The sequence below is a fragment of the Astyanax mexicanus genome, chromosome 3, assembly GCF_023375975.1.
Source record: "Astyanax mexicanus isolate ESR-SI-001 chromosome 3, AstMex3_surface, whole genome shotgun sequence".
NCBI lineage: Eukaryota > Metazoa > Chordata > Actinopteri > Characiformes > Acestrorhamphidae > Astyanax > Astyanax mexicanus.
The window spans coordinates 9,308,453-9,330,436 of record NC_064410.1 but is presented as its reverse complement, the minus strand read 5'-3'; the positions used below and the strand labels follow the sequence as shown (position 1 = coordinate 9,330,436).

Sequence of the window (21,984 nt, the reverse complement as noted above, 5' to 3'; positions counted from 1 at the left end):
CCAAACAGAGGAAACACGAGGGGCAAACTATGCAACCAGGAGGAAAAATAATAATTTCTGTTTATGTTGAATAATGTTTCTCACTGACTGCACTGCAGAGGGTTTTTTGATCTGCCTTTACTTTACACACTACTTTATGGTGCTACGGAAATACTGCACATTGCTTTGTTTAAACTAACTACATTTAATATGTGGTTTAGGACAACCATTACATCCCCACTTATAATTCATCTAACACTCAGCTGGTGCAGCTGGCTACTGGAGGGGATTAGCAAGGGTCTTAGCTGGGTTGTACACTTCGATTTAGAATGAGGTGGAGAGTTGGGGATGATGAGGAGCGGTGGCAAATCCTCACAGCAATGCCCCAACTTTTCTATTTCCTAGACAGTAGAGTTACTCCTACAAAAGCAAGATAAACTCTTTTTAACTACCCTTGATTTAAGAAAAAAAAAAGCTGTGAATGTAGTAAAGTTATTGTAGATATGTGCTTTCCTCTTATTACTATTTCTATTTGTCTTTTTGTCATTTATTAATGTCCTTTTTCTCTCTCTCTCTCTCTCTCTCTCTCTCTCTCTCTCTCTCTCTCTCTCTCTCTCTCTCTCTCTCTCTCTCTCTCTCTCTCTCTCTCTCTCTCTCTCTCTCTCTCTCTATCTCTCAGCCTCCTCTGGTTTTATAAGGCTGGCTCTAGAACACAAGGCTCGACTGTGTCCAGGAAACAGGTACAGCACTCGCACAAAACACGTTAGAGTTTTATTCAGTCCAGACAAATGAGTTCTGAACCTCACTTGAACTCAAAGAGCTGAATAAACCTAAGCATGAGCGATTGGTTCATTCAGATCTAGTTGAATGTTTCGAGCTGTAACCCACAATTATATAAAAATATAGAGTGTGTGTGATGTGGAGCGTGTGGGTGGCGGTGGAGATGGTGGGAAACACTCTGCGTGTGCCATCTCTAGCATCGTTGGCAGTGTCGCTCACCTGCCAGTGGCACTTAGTTGTTTACACTGCCAGGAAGATGCTACTGTCAATCAGTATGTCATCTGACACACCCACACACTTCTGAGCTGGCAGCCTCTCAGAATCGCTCCATTCATCATGCAGTTCAGTGATGATGTAAAAAACAAGGTTCACAATATGTCAAAGATTGTAGAAGTCAAAATATCTAAAAAAAATTAATAAATGAAAAAAACATTTTGTAAATATTGTAAATTGTGTGTATATTTTATCATATCACCAGGATTCTGTTATAACTGCCTGAACGTCTCTGTCTGTTGCAGAGGCTAGAATCGTGGAGAGATTAGTCTGCCTTAATGTCACATAATCTTCTTACTTAGAAAGTAAACAGTGAAAAACATTTTATTCTGTAAAAAAAAAAAATCTTCTTCCTGCTTGAGAAAGGCTTTAAGCCGGAGTGCTAATTTGTAAGGAAGCTGCTGTAAAGAGTGTATGAGCATGTGTCTTAGTACTTGTCCATATATCATTCTTGAATTTTTGATGACTGTATGTTGGTCATCAGCATTGATTAGTACTTGTGGAATGCATGAAATTTATATTTGTCCTCCACTTATTTTATTTTATTTTTTCATTTGACCTTTATTTAACCAGGAAGTCCTTGAGATCGAAATCCTTTTTTCAGGCCATTACGGCACACCATTTCCAGTTACAGAAAACCACAACAACAGCTTTACACATAAACAAACATAAGTCAGAATTTATATTAGAATTTATATAGACCTTTGATCAGTGACCCTATAATATACATATACATATTGTGACCGGCCCATGGGGTTAGGGGCGTGGCCACTGTGACCCGGTAGTAGGAAGCACAGAGATACACAGACACGGGTAAATGAACGAAATGAACGAAAAATGTACCTTTATTTGGCTTTAATGCCCTCAGTTAAATATCAGGAATATCAATCAGCTCAGTTAGGAAGCATAAGAGATTGTAAATCAGGTTCACCTGCTATGGTGCAAAAGAAAGTGATAAAAGAACACTGGAGGGACAACAGCAAGGGATTGGCTTTGCAGATTGTCACACCTTAGCCCATGTCTGTCTTATGTTTTTCCCTCATTTGGTCCCTTGTGCTCCTGCTCTGTTTACCTGTCATGTGTTCCCAGCCATGTGCTACTGTTGTGTATTTGTCCCTGTCTCCTCCCTGTCTCCACCCTAGCCCCACCCTAGCCATTAGTGTTGTCACCTTGTGTCTTGTTTGTAACCCCGCCCCTTCTTTACCAGTCCTCACCCTCCTTCTTTTGTGTCTTTGTCCTTGGTATGTACGTGTATGTATTGGCTTTGTAGTTTGTGTTTGTTGAATCTCTTTTTCTTCAGTCCAGGTCTGTTTTGTTATCTAAGTAAGTGTTTTATTTTGTGTGTTTTCTAGTTATTCTGTGTTAAGAGTTTTGTTTTAGAGTTTCATGTTTCCTTAGTTTTTCTTAGTCTTTGTTAATATATATTCAAGTCTTGTTTTTGTGAGTTTTTTGCGCTACCCGTGTTTTGTTTTCTGTTTTATTTTTATTTATCTTGTTATTAAAATATTTAAATTATGTGCACTTACGTCCACCCTTCTCATCTGTGACCCAGATACTCTCTCATCATTCTTCCCGAATGATGCTTCTCTAGTTTCCATGTTTTGCTAGTGTCTTTGGTTCTACTGGTAAAATGAGTCTAATGCTGTAGTGTATGCAGGGGCCATACATGCACACTACTGAGTTACATTACAAGTTGCCATGATGAAATTCCCAGAAATTTGGTTATGATTAGCATATGATTTCAATGGTTTATTTTGTGTTCGGCCCTCTAAGCGTTGTTGATTTAAGTTTCCACTGACTGTTATTTCATTTTGTTGTCAACTAATTTATAATTTATTAATTATATCAGTAAAGATTTTCAACTTTAATCTTTTATTCATCAAGTTGGGGCAGATTTTTACTTCCTGCATCTCTAATAATCACATTTCATCCATGTAAACTAAGAATGCTGGTCTCATTTTCAGTGAGATTGAACAGTTGTCTCTCTCTCACTTTCAGACATTCATCCCTAAACGCAGCTTGCTGTGACTTTCTACTGAAGCTGTGTGTGTGTCTGCTCTCCCAGCCTGAATCTGTCACTGGCAGCCACCAGCAAGGTGTGTGTGTGTGTGTTTTTTCTTAATAGTTGTGTTAACAAAACTGCTCATTAACCCTTGAACACTTACGTCGGGTGATGTTCACCCACACTATTTTTTAATGTGTTTTTTTATTGTGTTGCTGCTTATTGTGTTGCTGAGTTGGGACTTTGGGTAGCTTGAGGGCGCTCAGTGATGTCATTAATGTTATGGTTGATTCCTCCTCCCATCTATGTTTTTTTTTTTTTTGAAAAGCATGCGTTCGTGTGATTTTCATCTGACGTTAGTGATAGAGAGTAACATATGTTATGGGTGTAATTTACCCGATGTTAGTGTTTGTGTGTTTAAATCAGGCACTCACATGTCCAAGGAATGGGTGGACCAAAGACCAAGTTTCCAGTAGGGGTGGGCGATATGGCTCAAAAATAATATCACGATATTTCAGAGTATTTTTGCGATAACGATATACTTGGCGATATAGGAAAACAGAATATAGTATAAGAGTATAACAGCATAATCATAATGTGGCAATAATACAATAAAATAATAAAATAAAAAACAATATAATGCAGCAAAATATGTTGCAGAATATTTAGTGCATGCATATAAACTGCAAACTAAAACAATTAAACAATAAATACACTTAAAGCTTCAGTGAATAATAGACTAATTTTAAGACAGAACATCTCTATTATCATGATATGGATTTTTAACATCACGATATATTGTATACGATATAATATTGCCCACCCCTAGTTCCCAGCAGCATTACTTTTTCTTTTTTGTTAGGAGATTACCAATAATTTTTCTGCTTTTTTATAAGGTCATTCATGGTACCTTTCTTTTTATTTTATGTGATGATGTATGTAGTAAAACTAAAGAAGGGTTCCAAAACTTGTCATCCAGTGTACACCCATTGTTAGTGATGGTGTTACTAATTTTAACGTTAGTGTTCTAAGGTTAATATTCTTTTAAACCTCTGTTCTGACCTTAAGTATTTGGAAAATAATATTGGGACATTTGCCAATTCATTGTTTCTACATGGGGGGGAGAAAGCAACAGCATACACGTGACCTTGTCTGCAAGTAGTGAGTGAGAAATGAAGTGAGAAGACCAACTCAGAAAACTAATGTTGGCAAAGAATTGAGCTAGCAGACCAAGATAAAAGACAAGGTTAAGACGAAGGCAGAGAAAGCCCCACAATCGAAAACCAAGGCCTGTTAGTACTCAGTACTCAGTACCATCACCAAAATTGAAGTAATCAGAAATGTAACCAATTTCAATAAAGTGGCAGTGGTTCTTCTACATAAGACACACTGGGTCTATAAGTTAATCTGAATCTGCTCCAAGTTTTATTCTATTGGCAATATCTCCATCTCCTCCTTTCAATTGTCAAAAGTTTACAATCTGGACTTTTCACAGTTTGTCCTACAAGCTAATTCAGATAAACACACAGCTGGAATCTCTCTCTCTCTCTCTCTCTCTCTCTCTCTCTTTTCAGGTGTAGAGGAGGTAGAGTATGTCTTGCGGGGCTGTTTGCCGTCCCTGTGCTGTCATGCATGTGATTGGCCGTTGGTGCTGGCTGAAGTTCCAGCAGAAAATCAAACCCTGCAGTTCTGTTTACTGCACCTGCTGTATCTCTCACTGCTGCATGGCGACAGGTGTGTGCTCACTTCATCAAAGAGATGAGAAATAAAATCAACATTTTTTTTTCCATTCTCAAGCTCGGCCAAAGGGAAGAAAACCACACAGCTTGCTTCTGCACAGTGCTCTCAGTAGAATAGATCAACAGATGACTTCTCATTGGCTAGAATGCAAAGCAATGGCAGAACATTTTTGTTCTCTGCCCAGCAACAAATGTTTTTACACCTTGTCGAAAAGGTAGCAGATCCAGATACTGCAAACTAGTAATCTAACAGAGGGTGAATAACACTGCTGGTGCTGCACTGATACAATAGCAGCAGGGCTGTGACAGTATGCATATCCTTAGTGAAATGGAATTAACATTCTTATTACCCCTGAGCTAATAATGAAAATGCACATCCTCTCTCATACCTTTTTAAGTGTATAAATGGCTTTAAGTATATACTTTCTTTATTTAGAATAGACTCTTCCAGTGTCCAAAAATGAACGAAATTAAAACTGCGATCACATAACTGTGGTTCTGAGAGTTCTTTAAATCTAATGAAACTTGCACTTGGCAGAGTGCAGGATGAAACTTTTGGGTGAAATCAACCATACAATTATTCCTTGCACATAAAATCTGAAATTTCAATTATTATATCATCTAACAATCTGTTGAAACAATACACTGTTTAAAAGTTTGACAATTTGGAGCAGGTTAGCCAAAATATCAACAGTTAGGTTCATAAGGGTTGAAGCCACAGTGCTAACAGGAACAGCAGCCGGTATGTAGATGTAGAGATCGATAAACTACACGCTTCCTATGTGGCTTTTGTTAAAACACTATTTTTCCAAATGTTTGTCAGCTCCCCTTTAAATGAATGTACACATACGTGGAAATACACATCTTATCTAGTTCCTGTAAAAGAGAAATTTTGCCAATAGAATAGAATAGAATTTCACCATGCCTAGTGCCTAATGTCTTAAGGCAAGATCCCCCCAGAATGTTGTGGAGCAGTGGAACTCTGTTCTCTAGAATGATGGAGCTTTTTACAAGTATGTTGGATGTGATGAGTTGTGATGAGGTAAAGCGGTCATCAAGCGTCATTAAGCGTCTTTAAGAATTTTGAAAAGCGCTATATAAATAAAATGTATTATTATTATTATTATTATTATTATTATTATTATTATTATTGTTATTATTATTATTACCTAAAGCAGAATGGTTTAGAACGCTTAAAATAGTTCATAGTTAAAAATGTACCTAAAGTATAAAGCTAACAGAGCAAGTGCTTACTTTCATAATTAATCTCAATAAGTACATGCTCTGTATACATGTACTGACCTTTGTGCATTTTTTGCTGTGTCTGTTTGTGTGTGTATTACAGGTTGCTGCCTGATGCAACCCTGTTCTCCAGTGTTGTGCGGTTTGTATATCTGATGCAGGAACAACATAATTCTCTTCCTCCATCAGTGCAGCAGTCAGCACTTTACCTGTTAGCAGCTACTCAGGAGAACAACCCTGATCTAGACTGGGTAATACACTACACACCAGTTCTACACTGGACTGGATAATACACTGCACAACATAAGTATAGCTCTGGAAAAAAATGGTTTCTTTGATTTTACAAAATTGAAAACCTCTGGAATATAATAAAGAGGAAGATGGATTATCACAAGCCATCAAACCAAACTGAACTGCTTGAATTTTTGCACCAGGAGTAAAGGCATAAAGTTATCCAAAAGCAGTGTGTAAGACTGGTGGAGAAAAGAATGCCAAGACGCATGAAAACTGTGCTTAAAAACCAGGTTATTCCACCAAATATTAATTTTTGTACTATAATATGAACTTGTTTTCTTTTCATTATGTGAGATCTGAAAGCTGTGCCTAATTTTTTTGTTATTTCAGCCATTTCTAATTTTCTGCAAATAAATGCTCTAAATGACAGTATTTCTATTTGGAATTTGGAAGAAATGTTGTTCGTAGTTCATAGAAAAAAACAACAATGTTACTTTTACTTAAACATAAATCTATAAATAGCAAAATTAGAGAAACTAATTTAGAAACTGAAGTGGTCTCTTAATTTTTTTCAGAGCTGTGATACTATACTTACTATTTCTCTTTCTCTCAGGTTTCTCTGAACAGTATCAGTGAAGCTCTCTCATCTGCTGCTCTCTCGTCCCCTCATCCCTCTCTCCTGCACTTTATCTTCCGGTACTCTGCGCTGACCGAGAGACTCGGGGTGAGGGTTCTTTCTGGCTGGCTGGCTGGTGAGCTAGAACCGGCTGTGAGTGGAGAAAAGGAACATAATCGTCTGGATCTCGGGCAGAGCCAGGAGTCTTCTGTGGTTCTGGAGCTGCTGGAGAAGAACCCATCCACTGTTCTAACCCTGCTGGTGAGATTAGTACTCTGTCTTTGCTCAATGGGCAAAGTAAACTTACTTACTTAACAATAGAAACTATCTGAATACTTCTGTCTCTCTATCTTTCTCTCTCTTCTCTCTTTCTGCCTCTCTCTCTCTGTAGGGTGTACTCTGTGAGGAGGACAGGTCAGTAGCTGGTCGAGCAGTACAGGTGTTGCGGTGTTACCTGCAGGCTGGACGATGCTCTGGCTCTGTCCACTCTCACCTGCTGAAACCAGCGTTGTTAGGCCTCCTGCAGAGACTCACATGTGACAGTAGTGACAGCAGCACAGGTACATGAATAGGAAAATCAGGAAAATCATGAATTCTTTCTCTCTCTATAGACAGCTCTCCTGTTTACGGACAGTCATCTGCTATAATCATTGTAGATTTACCGGTTTTCTTGTTGATATAATTTCATCCAGTATACCTTTTTCGATAATCTCATAAACTTGGTGGTACCGTTAACATTGCAAAGCCAAGTCGAAGTAAAGGAATACTTTCCAAGATACATGAGGAATTGGCTCAAGATAAGCTGATGTATGGCAATATCAGCTGAGACTCTGCATCAGCCATCCAGAATTGGGCAACCGGATGTGAGGGAAGCATTTCGGTCAAAATTGGCCTAGATTTAAACCAGAGCCGAGGCAATGTAACTCAGTGTAGTATTCAGCATGGAAATGACCCAAGTGATTTTTGCTGTCTATGTTACCACTGGCCTGTTGTATTTAGCATCTACTTTAAACATATTGTATACAGCATTAGCCTGTTAGGTCTGGGACAATAAAGAAATTAAAGTTTAAGTGTTATTTGTCCCATACACAGTCATACACAATACAACTAGCATCGAAATTCTTTGATCACATAGATTACATTGAACGCCTCTGTAGTTCTGACCACACTATTACCTCAATAAATCTGTATATAATAATATAATAAAATAATACTGATAATGAATTTCTGAATTTTTCCAAGTAGCCAGCAAATATGTCACCCAATAAATAAAGTAAGCTCATTTGAAGCTGTTTCTAAACTGAAAGCAGAAGCATTTCTGAGTGGAGAAAGGATAAAATACTGTGTTTAATAGTCCCAGTGTGCTGAAACGACCATCCCTGCTAAGCCTAATATATTCATTCTAAAACTGTGCTCAGTTTTTCTGAACCCGAGCGGCTGGTGGAGCAATGGAGACTTCAGAAGGAGAAACTCAGAGCTCAGTAGTTCATTTAATCATATTAAAAACAAAGAAACGAAGGAATGAATTTTCTGAATGAGTCCTCTCTCTCTCTCTCTGACTGAACATAACTGGATTTAATTTAATTGGATTTATCTCTGAAAGGAGGCCGCATCACACCCGCCCTATTTAAAATGATTCTTTTGCATGCTCGGTGCAGTTACCCATTCTCATCAGAGAGGAACCTTAATCCCAAAACTTACGGACATCAGCTTTAGGTAATTTATATATATAATGCTTTTATAATAATGCCTCTTGATTAATTAAGAATTAAGAACAATTGAGGGTAAAGGCCCAATGACATTATATTATAAAAGTTTCTATTGTATTAAGATTAAGTAATCCGTGTGTGTGTGTGATTAAGCCAGTTTCCTCCAGATTTTTCTAAATGTTCAGGAGGAAGGGACAACTGCTTCTCCAGCAGAATGTTAATGGTTTTAATGTACTGACTGATGTGGCCAGAACAGTTGTAATGTATTCATATTCTGTCTAAGCACTCATATTCTAATTCAGGCCAGCACGGTGTTTGACCTGCTGGAGGTCGGTGGTCTTTGGTTGCTTTAATGTGATGTATTTTTTTTCAGCCCCCTTTACTAAATCTGTTCTCAGAGAGGCTGAATCTACACAAAATGTTCACTCTGAGGCTACTCTCTCTGTTCAGCCATGTCCAGAGAGTGCCAGAATGTTAAAGTATTTAGTGTTTTTCTTCTGAAAGAATATTGAGCCAAAAGAATATTTTCATGAATATTTGTTAGCACATCACAGAACCCAATTTCAGACTCCTACTTTTTGTTCCTGCAGAGCTTTAAAAAAAGACTGTGAATAAAGCTGTTTTAGAAACCTAAGCTGCATGCAGTGCTTACCTCATTTACATAATATTCAAATGAGCTCAGTTTCCCCAGGGTATTGTACAAAGTCTGATTGAACGTTCGTTTTTTTTTTTCTCATCATAAATGCATTCTGATCTATAATCATGACGTTTGTTTCAAATAGAAATCGTGAAATTGATGCCTTTGTGTGAATATCTTAAATCAGAGTTTTAAACTGCACATTTAATGTGTGTCCAGAAGTATCTAGACAGCGCTTCTAATGAGTTTAATATACGTTAAAGGTGGGATATATTATACCTGTTATACACAGGTTAGAACACTTAGAATAGGTCTATGGGCTATACAAAATACGTAATTTTTTTGTTGCATGAAATCACTTGCATATAGGGCTTCAACTAATGATCATGTTGGTAGTCAACTAATCTGATGATTATTTTTTCGATTAGTCAACGATTATTTCTGCCATGTTCTCCATCTCTAAAAATAATAGAAACAGCTGAACATGAGACTTAAACAGCATTTAAATGTAAAACATATACTTAAATGTGGAAAGTTCTGGTATTTAGTGAGAAAATATGTAATGTGTTGTGTTTGGGCACTTTTGGAGACTAAGTTGAGTGTGAACTGTGTGAATGAATCGACAATTAACTTTGTAGTCGACAAATGTAAATAATTGACATTGTCGATTATATCGACTAATCTGTGCAGCTTTTCTCGCATAAAGAGATCTCACCAGCTCTATTCTTTCAGAATGAGCCATTTAAGGGCTCTGTCACTTTTTTACGCAAATAAGTTGCTGCTGGCCACACCATAGGCTGTGTATAGTTGTACAGAGCATTGTCTCTAAAAACTCAAGCCACCACATGTCGGGCGCCCCCTGCTGTTCGTTTGCAGAAAGCTGTGTAACCCCACCCATCCCCATAGGTTTCAATGGAAAAACAGATATAATAATTTTATAATTTTATTTCTGATTTTTCCCCATTTTCTCCCAATTTGGATATCCAATTGTCCCACCCCTTTGTGCGTCCCCATCACCAGTGACGCCCGTGACCTTCGGAGGATGCGGACGAGCACACGCCTCCTCCGACACGTGTGAAGTCAATCACCCCTTTTTTCGAGTTGCTGCGGATGAATCACTGCCTGAGCAGCTAGCGCGCTCGGAGGAAAGCACAGCGGCCAGGTTCCGATTCATCCGCTCACAGACGCCTCGTGCCGCCCAGCGCCACCTTAAGTGTGATGGGGAGAGAGCGCCATCTACCCACCCCAGAGGGAGCAGAGCCAATTTTGCTCCCTCTAAGCACCGGCAGCTGATGGCAAAGCTGCATGAGCGGGGGTTCGAACCTGCGACCTCCCGCTCACAGTGTCAGCGCATTAGACCGCTGGACCACTCGGCGCCTGCTACCTCCATTATTTAAATGCAACAGCTAGTGTAACCTCTTCTTATATTATCAGATTTTTATATCCCTACAGAATTCATTTTTTAAAGCGTTATTCAGCTCTATTCAAAAAGGTGTGGTTATTATGAAAGGGCTGGGTTACACCTAGCCGGGGTGGGACCAATGACTGTATGGGCGGGACCATAGACTGCGTGAGCTCTGTGGAGGCAGCCCACAGGGACGGGTTTATTTAAATGTGTAGGATGTCTCTCCACAGTCTTTCGCCCTCCTCTGGTCTCTACTGCGCAGACTCGGGTATCAGGATCGCCAACATGGTGGAAGATTTTGTGTGACTTTCCTTTGCCTGTAACTATATCACTTGGTATGAGAGTGTGCCAGGGAGGTTCTATGCATATTTACTTATTGGGCCAGCCAAAGGCATAGACTCAGTAGCATTGTGTCCTGTTTTTTTTTTTTCTTTGGTGGCATAAAGCTGAAATGAAATGATAAAAAAAATTAAACATTAGACAGTTGTGACCCATACAGAACACTCTCTGGAACATTACACACTGCACTCCTGAGAGTACTTCTTACGATGGTGTCTATTTATGAAAAATAATGTATAATAACTTTACATTTCATAGAGATTTTTGGCAGCAGTTAATTTAAATATTAGATAACCCAAACTCTTCCAGTCTGTTAGCATCACAAGACATTATCCAAAATCTGTTGTTATTGCAGTATGTTGTCATCGTTGAGATTGCTCTCATCATTGCTCTCATCACTGACCTCGCATGTAAAGCTAGCACAAACTCCCAGACGAACAACGAGGCAAAAGCTCTGGTCAGTGAAGCTGCTGCAGACTGCAGGACATTTCTAAACAGGCATCTAAATTCAAGCTTAAACAAAGTGAAAGACCCCATAACAACCAGAGCCAGTTTCTAACAACAAACACAGCAAGCAAATTACGATGGCTGCCAAACAGGCTTCAAAATAAACATTTATCCTAAAACAATCTGCTTTTTCTACAGTATCATTTTGCGGGGGACAAATTCACCTATTCCTGATATTCCCCCAGTTACTACACCAATGGTGCCAACTAGGGCTGCAACTAATGATTATTTTAGTAGTGGACTAATCTGCTGATTATTTTATCGATTAATCAATGATTAGTCAGCGAATATTTCTGCCATGCCCTCCCTCTCTGCTTGCTGTGGGTACGGCTCCTGTTTCCATTATTTTGAACCAATAGTGAAAACTAGAAACAGCTAAACGTGGGATTTAAATGCACTTCAAATTTGCAGAACATTCTCCATTAAATGTGGAAAGTGCTGATAATTAGTGAGTAAATGTGAAATCAATTGTGATTGGGCACTTTTGGAGAAGCAGGCCGTGTTTTTGTCCCCAGTAATTTGTGTAGTGCTACTAATGACGATTAGTCGACAATGAACATTTGGAGTCGACAAATTTTTATAATTGACATTGTCGATTATATCGACTAATCGTTGCAGCCCTAGTGCCAACACAAAAAGGATGCAATCCAAAGGCTTCATAGAAGCTGAGGGGCAGTTGTGACCCAAGTGGAAATACAAAAACAGGCAAAAAATGATATCCCGTTTAAAGTGCACTCATTTCTTTGCAGATAATATAATATCCATCGAAAAGCAATGATAAACAGAAAAAGATGTTCTGGAGCAGACAAAATTACATGATCCAAAGGTCATACTGCCCAGTGCCAAGCTTGGGCTGGAGAGTATATATAGATAGAATAGATGGAACTCCATTTTGGGATGAGTTGGCGTAGCAGAAGTATTTATCACTTTCTCTGTTTCTCCTGTGCACTCTCTTTGTCTCTTTTTCTGTATCACACTCTCTCTCCTCTCCCCTCTCTCTCTCTGTCTTTCTCTCTCTCTGTCTTTCTCTCTCTCTGTCTCCCCCTCTCTTTCTCTCCGTCTCCTTCTCTCTCTCTCTCTCTCTCTCTTTCTCTCTCTCTCTCTCTCTCTTTCTCTGCAGTTCCAGACTGTGTGTGTGTGGTGTTGGAGGTGTTGTGTTTAGTGCAGAAGATCTCCTCAGCTCAGGATGATATGGACAACACAGACTTCAAACTGCTCTATCATGGTGAGAACACACACACACACACACAAACACACAGACAGGTCTCACTTTAGCAGCTTCATATCAAATCAACATTCTCATCCCACTCTTAATTATGTATTCTCTGTGTGTGTGTGTGTGTGTGTGTGTGTAGTGAGTAATCTTGTAGGAAAGGTGAAGAGCAGTAATGCAGAGTATTTGCAGCCGGCCTTAAACTACCTCTACTGCTGTCTAAACCTGTGTCCAGCACACACTGCTGACCGAGGTAACACACGTTACACGTTTCTGTGTAAACAGAAAAAACCTTCTTATTCAATTTTTTTTTTCTGTATTTGTATAATTTGCTATGTTATAGATTAATATTAAAGGCACTATAACTATGAAGGAACATGTATGGAATTATACTGGTACAAAACATTTAAATATCAAATCTTGATGAATAAAAGATTCAAGTTAAAAGTTTTCACAATTGATTGATATTAACTGTGTAATTAGTTGAGAACAAAATGACATAACAGTCAAAAGAAAACCTGTGGAATAAAAATCAAAATAAACATTTAAATCAAAGACTGGTCCAGTTCCCTTGAACTTCATGAGATCATCTCATAATGCCTGGGCATGCTTCTATTGAGACAGCAGGTGGTGTCCTGTGGCGTGTCCTCTCAGACCTGGATTATGGCATCAGTGAGCTCCTGGACAGTCTGTGGTGCACCTTGGTGGTGTCGGGTGCACTGATACACAAGGTTTCAGAGGTTCTCAATTGGATTCAGGCCTGGGGAAGGTGAGGACTAGTCAATGGCATTCGTCCAGGAACTACCTCTACACTCTGGACATGTGAGGTTGGGCATTGTCCTGCACCAGGAGGAACCCAGGGCCAACTGACCCAATGACTCTGAGGATTTTATATCAGTTCCTTAACATTATTCAGGGTACAATTGGCTTTCACATGGAGGTTTGTGCGACCCTCAAAGACATACATCCCCAGACCACCAACTATGCTCCTCCTGTTTCTGCTCTCACAAAGAAACAGATTCTTCTACAGCCCTGTCTTACTCTCCTTGTGTAACAGCCTGTGTCCTGGTATCTCATTCATGCTATTGAGACTGTGTTAAACCTGCAACAGCATGTATGGATGTGCCATCCTGGACTACCTGTGTAAACAGAAGGGGCTGCAGGTACAGCCTCAGGCTACCTACCAGTACTGACAAAGACACTAGCAAAACTTTCTGAATAAGTCAGAGCGCAGAGTGAAGGAAAAGCAGCAGCAAGTGCTCGGCACCTCCGGGGACTCTTTCAAGTTTCACTGTTGGAGAACCATTCCATGTTCTACCTCATGAAGCTCAGAGAACGACAAGGATGCTACTGTTAAGAATCTACTCTTCTGTGTAAGGGATGTCTATTTTGTTTACTACGTATTTCTGTATGCGTTCCTTCATAGTTTTAATGTCTTCAATATTAATCAACAATGTATAAAATAATAAACATAAATAAAAAAAAAAGGTTGAATTAGAAGGAGTGTATCCAAACTTTGGACCTGTCCTGAAGATCGATTTCTCTATGATGATACTTAAACACGTTGAAAACCCTGTTTGTAGGAGATATACTATTTATTTATTATTTCCTTATTCAAAAGGAATAACCAACTATGTGTGTGTGTGTGTGTGTGTGTGTGTGTGTGTGTGTAGTGGTGTCTATGCTGTTGTGTAACACAGGTGTAATGGAGTTGCTACAGGTGCTGTTGAACCTCTCTCACTCCTCCTCACACTCTCCCCCCTCTCCCTCACCTCCACTCATCTGCAGCTCTCTCCTCCTGCTCAGCTCCCTCATCTCTCTACAGCACACACACTGTGCACAGGTAACAATCCCTCTCACACACACACACACACACTGTGCACAGATAACAATCTCTCACACGCACACTCCGCACAGTTAACAATCTCTCTCACACACAGTGTGCACAGGTAACAATCTCTCTCTTTCTCACACACACACACACACACACTCCGCACAGATAACAATTCCTCTCTCACACACACACACTTCACACAAGTAACAATCTCTCTCACACACACTGTGCACAGGTAACAATCTCCCTCACACACACACACTGTGCACAGGTAACAATCTCTCTCTCTCTCTCTCTCTCTCTCTCTCACACACACAAACACACACACACACACTCCGCACAGGTAACAATCTCTCTCTCTCACACACTCCGCACAGGTAACAATCTCTCTCTCTCACACACTCCGCACAGGTAACAATCTCTCTCTCTCACACACTCCGCACAGGTAACAATCTCTCTCTCTCACACACTCCGCACAGGTAACAATCTCTCTCACACACACTCCGCACAGGTAACAATCTCTCTCTCTCACACACTCCGCACAGGTAACAATCTCTCTCTCTCACACACTCCGCACAGGTAACAATCTCTCTCTCTCTCTCTCTCTCTCTCACACACACACACACACACACTGTGCACAGGTAACAATCTCTCTCTCACACACTCCGCACAGGTAACAATCTCTCTCTCTCACACACACACACTCTGCACAGGTAACAATCTCTCACACACACACACACACACACTCTGCACAGGTAACAATCTCTCTCTCTCACACACACACACTCTGCACAGGTAACAATCTCTCACACACACACACACTCTGCACAGGTAACAATCTCTCACACACACACACTCTGCAGAGGTAACAATCTCTCTCTCTCACACACACACACACACTCTGCACAGGTAACAATCTCTCACACACACACACACACACTCTGCACAGGTAACAATCTCTCTCTCTCACACACACACACACTCTGCACAGGTAACAATCTCTCTCTCTCACACACACACACACACTCTGCACAGGTAATAATCTCTCACACACACCTAGTGCTGGGCGATAAAACGATATCGATAGTTATCGAGGAAACTATATATCGCGATAAGTCGGGGCGAGAAATTCGATAAACTAAATTTTCTATTTCCCGTTTAAGTAGCGTTGTGAAAAGGCGCAGCACGAGACCAGGCAGCACGCTGAACTGCTGCTCAGCCCAGTACAACCCCTCCCCTCCCCTCTCCACCATCCCCCTCCGCCCCACCCCCCGAGCCCCTCCACTCTGAACTCCTCACATAGCGGCTCCTTCTCTCCCATTTACTGGATAAACTTCATTTATACTATTCAGCGGCGCTACACTGGAAAACTCACCTTTTAAATATGAGGCATGCGTCTCCAAGATATTTAGAGAGGTGAGCTTGTTCAGATTTCTGAAGGCAGGTAAACGCTGCTCTGTTTGCTGCTAGTTAGATTAGCTTGTCTCCAGTTTAAAGTTAGCGATGTTTAGGTGTAAAAGGGATCTGTGCAATCTGTCATCATTAGCTAAGATGCTTTCACTGCTTTTTACATTCTAATAAACTAATGGGTAACGCACGTTAGCCGTGTTAATCCACGTTTCGTGTAAATTAAGGTTAACTTCAGCACGAGTGAGGGGTTAGTATATAAACACACAGAAAGGAAGCACTTTCCATCTTTTTTCCTAACTCTCACTGTTTCTGTTAGAAAACCCTGAGGGCAGCATTCTCCTCTGTCTTTGTGTTTTATAGTTTTTAACAGATAGAGAGTCTGTTATGCTGGATATTTTACTAAATACAGAAGATTATATAATCTGTCTAGCTGTATTTGAACTGAGCTAAACATTGCTGTTACTGAACTGGAGTTTTAAATACACTTAAGTAATGTAAGTCTAGTCTACTGAAAGCCAGTAATGTTAGTATAAATCTGTACTGCAGTAGAAGTGGATCATTTCAGAAACTTGACTTTATTCCTCCCACCTCCATTATAGGCCACTTTTTTAAAAATATTTAAATGTTAGCTTAATTTAAATGTAAAAAAAACTAAAGGCTCTTATTTAAAAAAAAACATAAGCAGTAAATTATCTAAAATTACAACAAATAGAAAATAGAAAAACAGTAAAACATATGTAATACATACTTTTTATATGACCAAAATTAAACTAGACTGAAATCTGACTAAAACTAATAATATCCGATAGACTAAAATGTAACTAAAACTATTATACATTTTAGTGAAAAGACTAAGACTGTATCAAAATCACCTGTCAAAATGAACACTGTGATATACTCTTGTATTTTGCTTTATGTAGTTGCCTGCATTCAGGGAGGGGAATGATCTTTTGATTAAATATAATTTTATAAAAATAAATAAAGTGTTATTGCAATTTAAATTAAACAGACATATAATGTAAAGGGTCTTACATATTTTTTAGTTTATATATTTGTCCCCTTTTTAAAATTAATTTAAAAGCTGTACCCACCTGGCAAGATGTTAACATCCTAGTGTCTGTCCACAAGGCTCTGAGCCTGCTAGTGATTTTGTCCATAACTCCCTTATTCTGTCACTTCTGAGTAAAAATAGAAACCTTTAAGTGTAACAGAAAGTGATTTGATTTATATCGTGATACATATCGATATCGGCTGATATGAAAAACTATATCGTAATAAGATTTTTTTCCATATCGCCCAGCCCTACACACACCCACACTCTGCACAGGTAGCAATCTCTCTCTCTGACACACACACACTCACACACTGCAGAGAGGATTATGGACAAAGTTCTTTCCAACATGAACAAAAAGAGTCACCCACTGCGCACCATGTATGAAAACACATCAAGAAATGTTCTCATATGCAGTGGCATTTGAATATTACATTTTTGTTCTGTAGATTATTTTTATAGCCTGATTGCCCCTTATATACTCCAGTGTTTTAAGTTGTTAAACCCTTTGTATAGCTATCTGTTCTCCTGTTTGTTCTCTGTATTCTATTATTGGAACTGGATGTCTTAATAACCCTTGATCAATAAAGTATCCAAACATCAGACTAAGGTAACAGTCACACACTGTGCAGAGGTAACAGTAAAACACACACCACAGAAAAACTTTCATGTGTTCTCAAATATCAGTTTAGTAAATAATGTATCGGTGTGTGTGTGTGTGTGTTTCAGGTACAAAAGAGTGTGTGTTTAGAGCTAGACAGTATTGTAAGAGTGCTCACATTCAATAAGAGAAACACCAACAGCCTGGTACTGGGTAAGGTCAACACAAACACACGTGTATAGTGATGATAAACATACAGAATGAGTAGTATTATAATACATTCAGTTAGAATGAGTTCCAGTAACACTAAGAAGAGGAGAATTTCACTTAAACAGCATTGGAACACAGCACCCATAGATCATAGTGTTTTATACAACAGTTAGTTCCGACCTCACAATCAGATTGGTTGAGAAGTGTTCTAGCCGTGCTGTTATATGTGATAACATCAGGGCCTTCTCACACTAAACCTGTATCACTCCGCCGACATGTGGTCGAGTAACGGCGTATATACACAGGACACCCGCAGCAGCATTAGCTTAGCACAGGCTAGCGCTCAGCCACGGCACGCTCGCCCGCAGCCCGCAGAGCGGACTCATATTTTGTGGAAAAAAGGGAAGGAAAATCACTCGGTTAATGCTATCTGACCGCCAGAACGCTAACCAGCCAGGCTAGGCTAAGCTAATGCTGAGCTAAAGCAAGCACGCTAACCTAATGTCCAAACTAATATATATATATATATATATATAGATATATATAGATATATATATATATATATATATATATATATATATATATACACAAACACACACACACACACATTTTGTGTGTGTGTGTAGTGTGTATGGTGCGGTTGGTGCAGGCTGTTCTGGACGTGGACCTGTCATCTCCTGTGGTGTGTGTATCAGAGTGTGCTGGGCTGCAGCGCCCCCTACAGTCTGCAGATGGAGCGCTGCATCCACTCGGCTACAGAGGGGCTACCAGCCTACTGACAGCATTACAGAGTCTACTGCTTCAGGTACACACACATACACACACACACACACAGCAAGACTGTGTGTGTATGAGTGCAGCAGCTGTCTGCTCTACTTTGATATTTTTTGGGTTCTGCTCAGTGGGACTGCTGCCGGAGACTAATGCATTATTCATATCTCACTCTGTCTGTGTGTGTGTGTGTGTGTGTGTGTGTGTGTGTGTGTGTGTGTGTGTGTGTGTGTGTGTGTGTTCTACAGAAGCAGGAGCTGTTACTTAGTGCGTCTGTGAACTGTCTGAGGTCACTGATGGACTTTATATACAGGAGGAAGCCTGCTATAGGTAGTATACTCTACCAGTACATAGGCTATATAGTGTATATATGACCTTTACCATAAATAAAATGTTAATTTTTAATACTTTGCTGGGAATTCTTTGCAGGCAATGACTACCTGAAACCCACTGATATCACCAAACACTAGGTTTCCTTGCTCCAGTTGCTTTCTATCTTTAGTTTTGCCTTAAGCAAGTGAAAAGCTGCTTAATCAGATAAAGATTTGATTAGCTTCTTGGCCACTGCAGAATGTTCCACTACTTTTCTTTAAAAAACTCATATGTTTCTTTTACAATGTGTTTTGGGTCATTGTCCATCTGTTCTGTTGTGCATCGTCCAATTAATCTTTCTACATTTGGTTGATTCTGAGCAAAGTGTAAATCCCTGTACACTTTAGGATTCTTCCTTCTGCTTCTGTCTTCTGTCACATCATCAATAAACACCGTAAATAAAGACCCAGTGCTACTGAACGCCATGCACGCCGATGCCACCAACATGTTTTACAGAGAATGTGGCATGCATTTTTAAGTATTCAACACTTGGGTGGATGATGTGAATAGTTTTTCTTCAGCATGGAAAGGATTCTGTGATCATCCATTATTGTTGTCCTTCTCGGACATCCAGGATATTTTAAGTTCTTGAGCTCACCACTGCACTTTTGTTTTTCTTTTAAATAATGTACCAAACTGTTGAATTGGCCACTTAAAACATTTCCACTATCTCTCTGATAGATTTTTTCTTTTTCGTAGCCTAATCAGCTCACTGGTGTCACTCAATCATTTTAAACTATTAATATCTAACCACCTTCAGACAGCCTGTTCCTGTTTTACTTAATTTTATTTATTCTTAACTTTTATTTTAGTTCTTTTTTTAGTTTTATTATTTCCTTTTTTTATTTTGTTTCATATTTTAATTTCATTTTATAATTTTTATTATTATTATTATTATTATTATTATTATAGTTATTATATTATTATTTTTATTATTTTTTATATTTTTGTATTTTTGCTTTTGATCTTATTTTCTTTTATTGTTATTACTATTTTTATTATTATTATTGCTTTCATTTTTGTTAGTTCATTTATTTATTTGAATTTTTATTGTATTATGTACAACTTAGTTTTAGCTAATTTTAACCCATTTTTGTTGTATTAGTCTTACTTTCTTTTGATCTAAATTTTTTTGTCAATTAAACCATACTTAATTATAATCATTAATTTTATTTTATTTTTTTATTTTTTATTTTATTTATTTTATTTTTTTTCTATTTTATTCTAATTCTACTTTTATTTTATTTTTTTTGTATCTATTTTTATATTTTATTTACTGCTATTTTACAATAATTAAATTCAGCTTTTATTTTCTGTCATGTCAATCCCTGTTTCTGTAAATGCTTGGCTACATTGAAAATGAGGGCTGCCCTCAATGTACATCCGAGTTAAAAAAAAAAGTTGATTGATGGATCTGTTTCACTTCCACTGAGAGCTCCTTTAAACCGTATATTGTGGGTTCTCATCTACAGCTTCCAAATGCAAATGCCACACCTAGAATCACCTCCAAAATCCTGTCTTTCTTCGGAGACCACTAATTCACTGAAATAAAACAGGGCTAAATAGAAACACCTGAGCACTTCTTCCCCCAAAAAACAGCTCACATACCATTCATTCATACTAGAGACCACAACTAGATATTTTAAAATGAATAAAAAATGATGGAATGAGACCTTTAAAGATTGCCTCAGCCCTCTTACAATTTTTTTGTTTATTCTTTCAAGGTTGGCAGGTCTGTAAATACAGGATACATTTTTAATAACTTTAGAAGAAAAGATGAATGAGCATGTGTCCCAATACGCGTATCTCTCTCTCTCTCTCTGTGCATGTGTGTGTTTGTGTGTAGCCCAACATATGGTGAATCAGCCATGGAATCGTTTCCTGCTGTACTCTCTGCTGAACTCTGGAGAGATCCTGGTGCTCCATCCATCTACAATCAGTCTTCTGACTCTGGTGAGAAACACTCCTTAAGGATATGCATTTCCATCCACATTAATAACTATAGAGCACGTTGTATTGAATAAACACTTTTAACAGGAATGCATGATAAGGTAAGATATTCCTTTGTTAATTTGTAAATTTGACAGAAGAGAAACAGTGTCAAATATATACAAACAATATATAAAAATTATATATACACAAAAAAATACAAAATAACAGTAAATATTATAAAAATAGTAAATAAATAGCAAATAAATAATAAATATATACTACCATTATGATATCGGAATCATCATATGAGTATTGACTGATATTCATGTTAATGTTCTTAGTGTTCTTCTCCAAATGTGCTGAGCGTCGGTGGTAGGGGTGGGAATCGTTTACTATCTCACGATTCGATTCGATTCCGATTTTGGGGGCCACGATTCGATTCAAAATCGATTTTTGATTCAAAACGATTTGAATTATAAAAATTTCTGCTTCTGGCTTATGAATCTTATTGAAAAAAAACCCCTCCATAATATACACTGGTCCTGGAGCAGGTAATGTGTTACAAAAACAATAAAATGTGCAGGAATGTGGGTCCTCAGTGACAGAGGAATCACTGGGATATCACAATGACGTTAATGAACAATAAATAAATAATAACTAACACTGCTTTATTACCAGGCTACTAGCGGTGGTGTGTAGGTGACGCTGCTGGGCTGATGTGATGATAGCAGTGGAGCGCTAAAGTTCAGGAGCAGCTGCTGATTAACTAGTTAATTTAAGGTCGTTGTATTTCTTCAGAAAGGGGGCAGGAGGTGGAGAAATTAATTCATATGGTCCATTCCTTAATTCCTCTGTGATGAGGAGCTGAAATTAGCTCTGATTAGCTTATTGTATTTTTCCGTTCCGCCTTAAATGCTGCAGCCCGCTGCCACCTGTAGCGTTATTTAAGGTGGAACTGGACAGTTAGCTAGTTAGCTAGCTAACAGTTACTGAAACTAACTACTAGCGATCTTTTTTATGCTTGTTATGAAGCATTCTGCCATAAAACATTGAAACTACACGTTAATCTAATGTAATATAGTGCTTGTTCTGCCATCTTACCGGTGATTCTCAAACACCTACGCTCTG

General features: G+C 38.7%; 1 protein-coding gene and 1 long non-coding RNA gene across 14 annotated transcripts in view; both read left to right on the top strand.

Moving 5' to 3' along the window:
* LOC111197586 (meiosis inhibitor protein 1) overlaps window positions 1-21,984 on the top strand; it is a 55,723-nt gene that overhangs the window by 25,198 nt on the left and 8,541 nt on the right. For 4 of the 10 annotated variants that reach the window (XM_049475782.1, XM_049475783.1, XM_049475781.1 and 1 more), the window contains 13 exons: window positions 659-719; window positions 3,031-3,128; window positions 4,609-4,768; window positions 6,119-6,266; window positions 6,863-7,126; window positions 7,257-7,425; window positions 12,583-12,687; window positions 12,818-12,928; window positions 14,349-14,518; window positions 17,700-17,784; window positions 18,408-18,586; window positions 18,801-18,882; window positions 20,771-20,877. In XM_049475782.1, the coding sequence (XP_049331739.1) occupies window positions 659-719; window positions 3,031-3,128; window positions 4,609-4,768; window positions 6,119-6,266; window positions 6,863-7,126; window positions 7,257-7,425; window positions 12,583-12,687; window positions 12,818-12,928; window positions 14,349-14,518; window positions 17,700-17,784; window positions 18,408-18,586; window positions 18,801-18,882; window positions 20,771-20,877 (1,739 nt within the window). Of the gene's footprint in view, window positions 1-658; window positions 720-3,030; window positions 3,129-4,608; window positions 4,769-6,118; window positions 6,267-6,862; window positions 7,127-7,256; window positions 7,426-12,582; window positions 12,688-12,817; window positions 12,929-14,348; window positions 14,519-17,699; window positions 17,785-18,407; window positions 18,587-18,800; window positions 18,883-20,770; window positions 20,878-21,984 lie in introns of those variants that run through there. The other 6 variants (XM_049475784.1, XR_007438165.1, XR_007438166.1 and 3 more) reach the window with 6 other exon arrangements.
* Window positions 14,788-15,513, top strand: LOC125799343 (uncharacterized). 4 transcript variants are annotated; one of them, XR_007438253.1, is made up of 3 exons: window positions 14,788-14,988; window positions 15,021-15,150; window positions 15,265-15,356. It is a non-coding gene; the product is annotated as an uncharacterized LOC125799343 (long non-coding RNA). The 4 variants fall into 4 exon arrangements; XR_007438254.1 differs by lacking the exon at window positions 15,265-15,356 and adding an exon at window positions 15,183-15,245; XR_007438251.1 differs by lacking the exon at window positions 15,265-15,356 and adding an exon at window positions 15,151-15,209 and having other exon boundaries at window positions 15,021-15,088.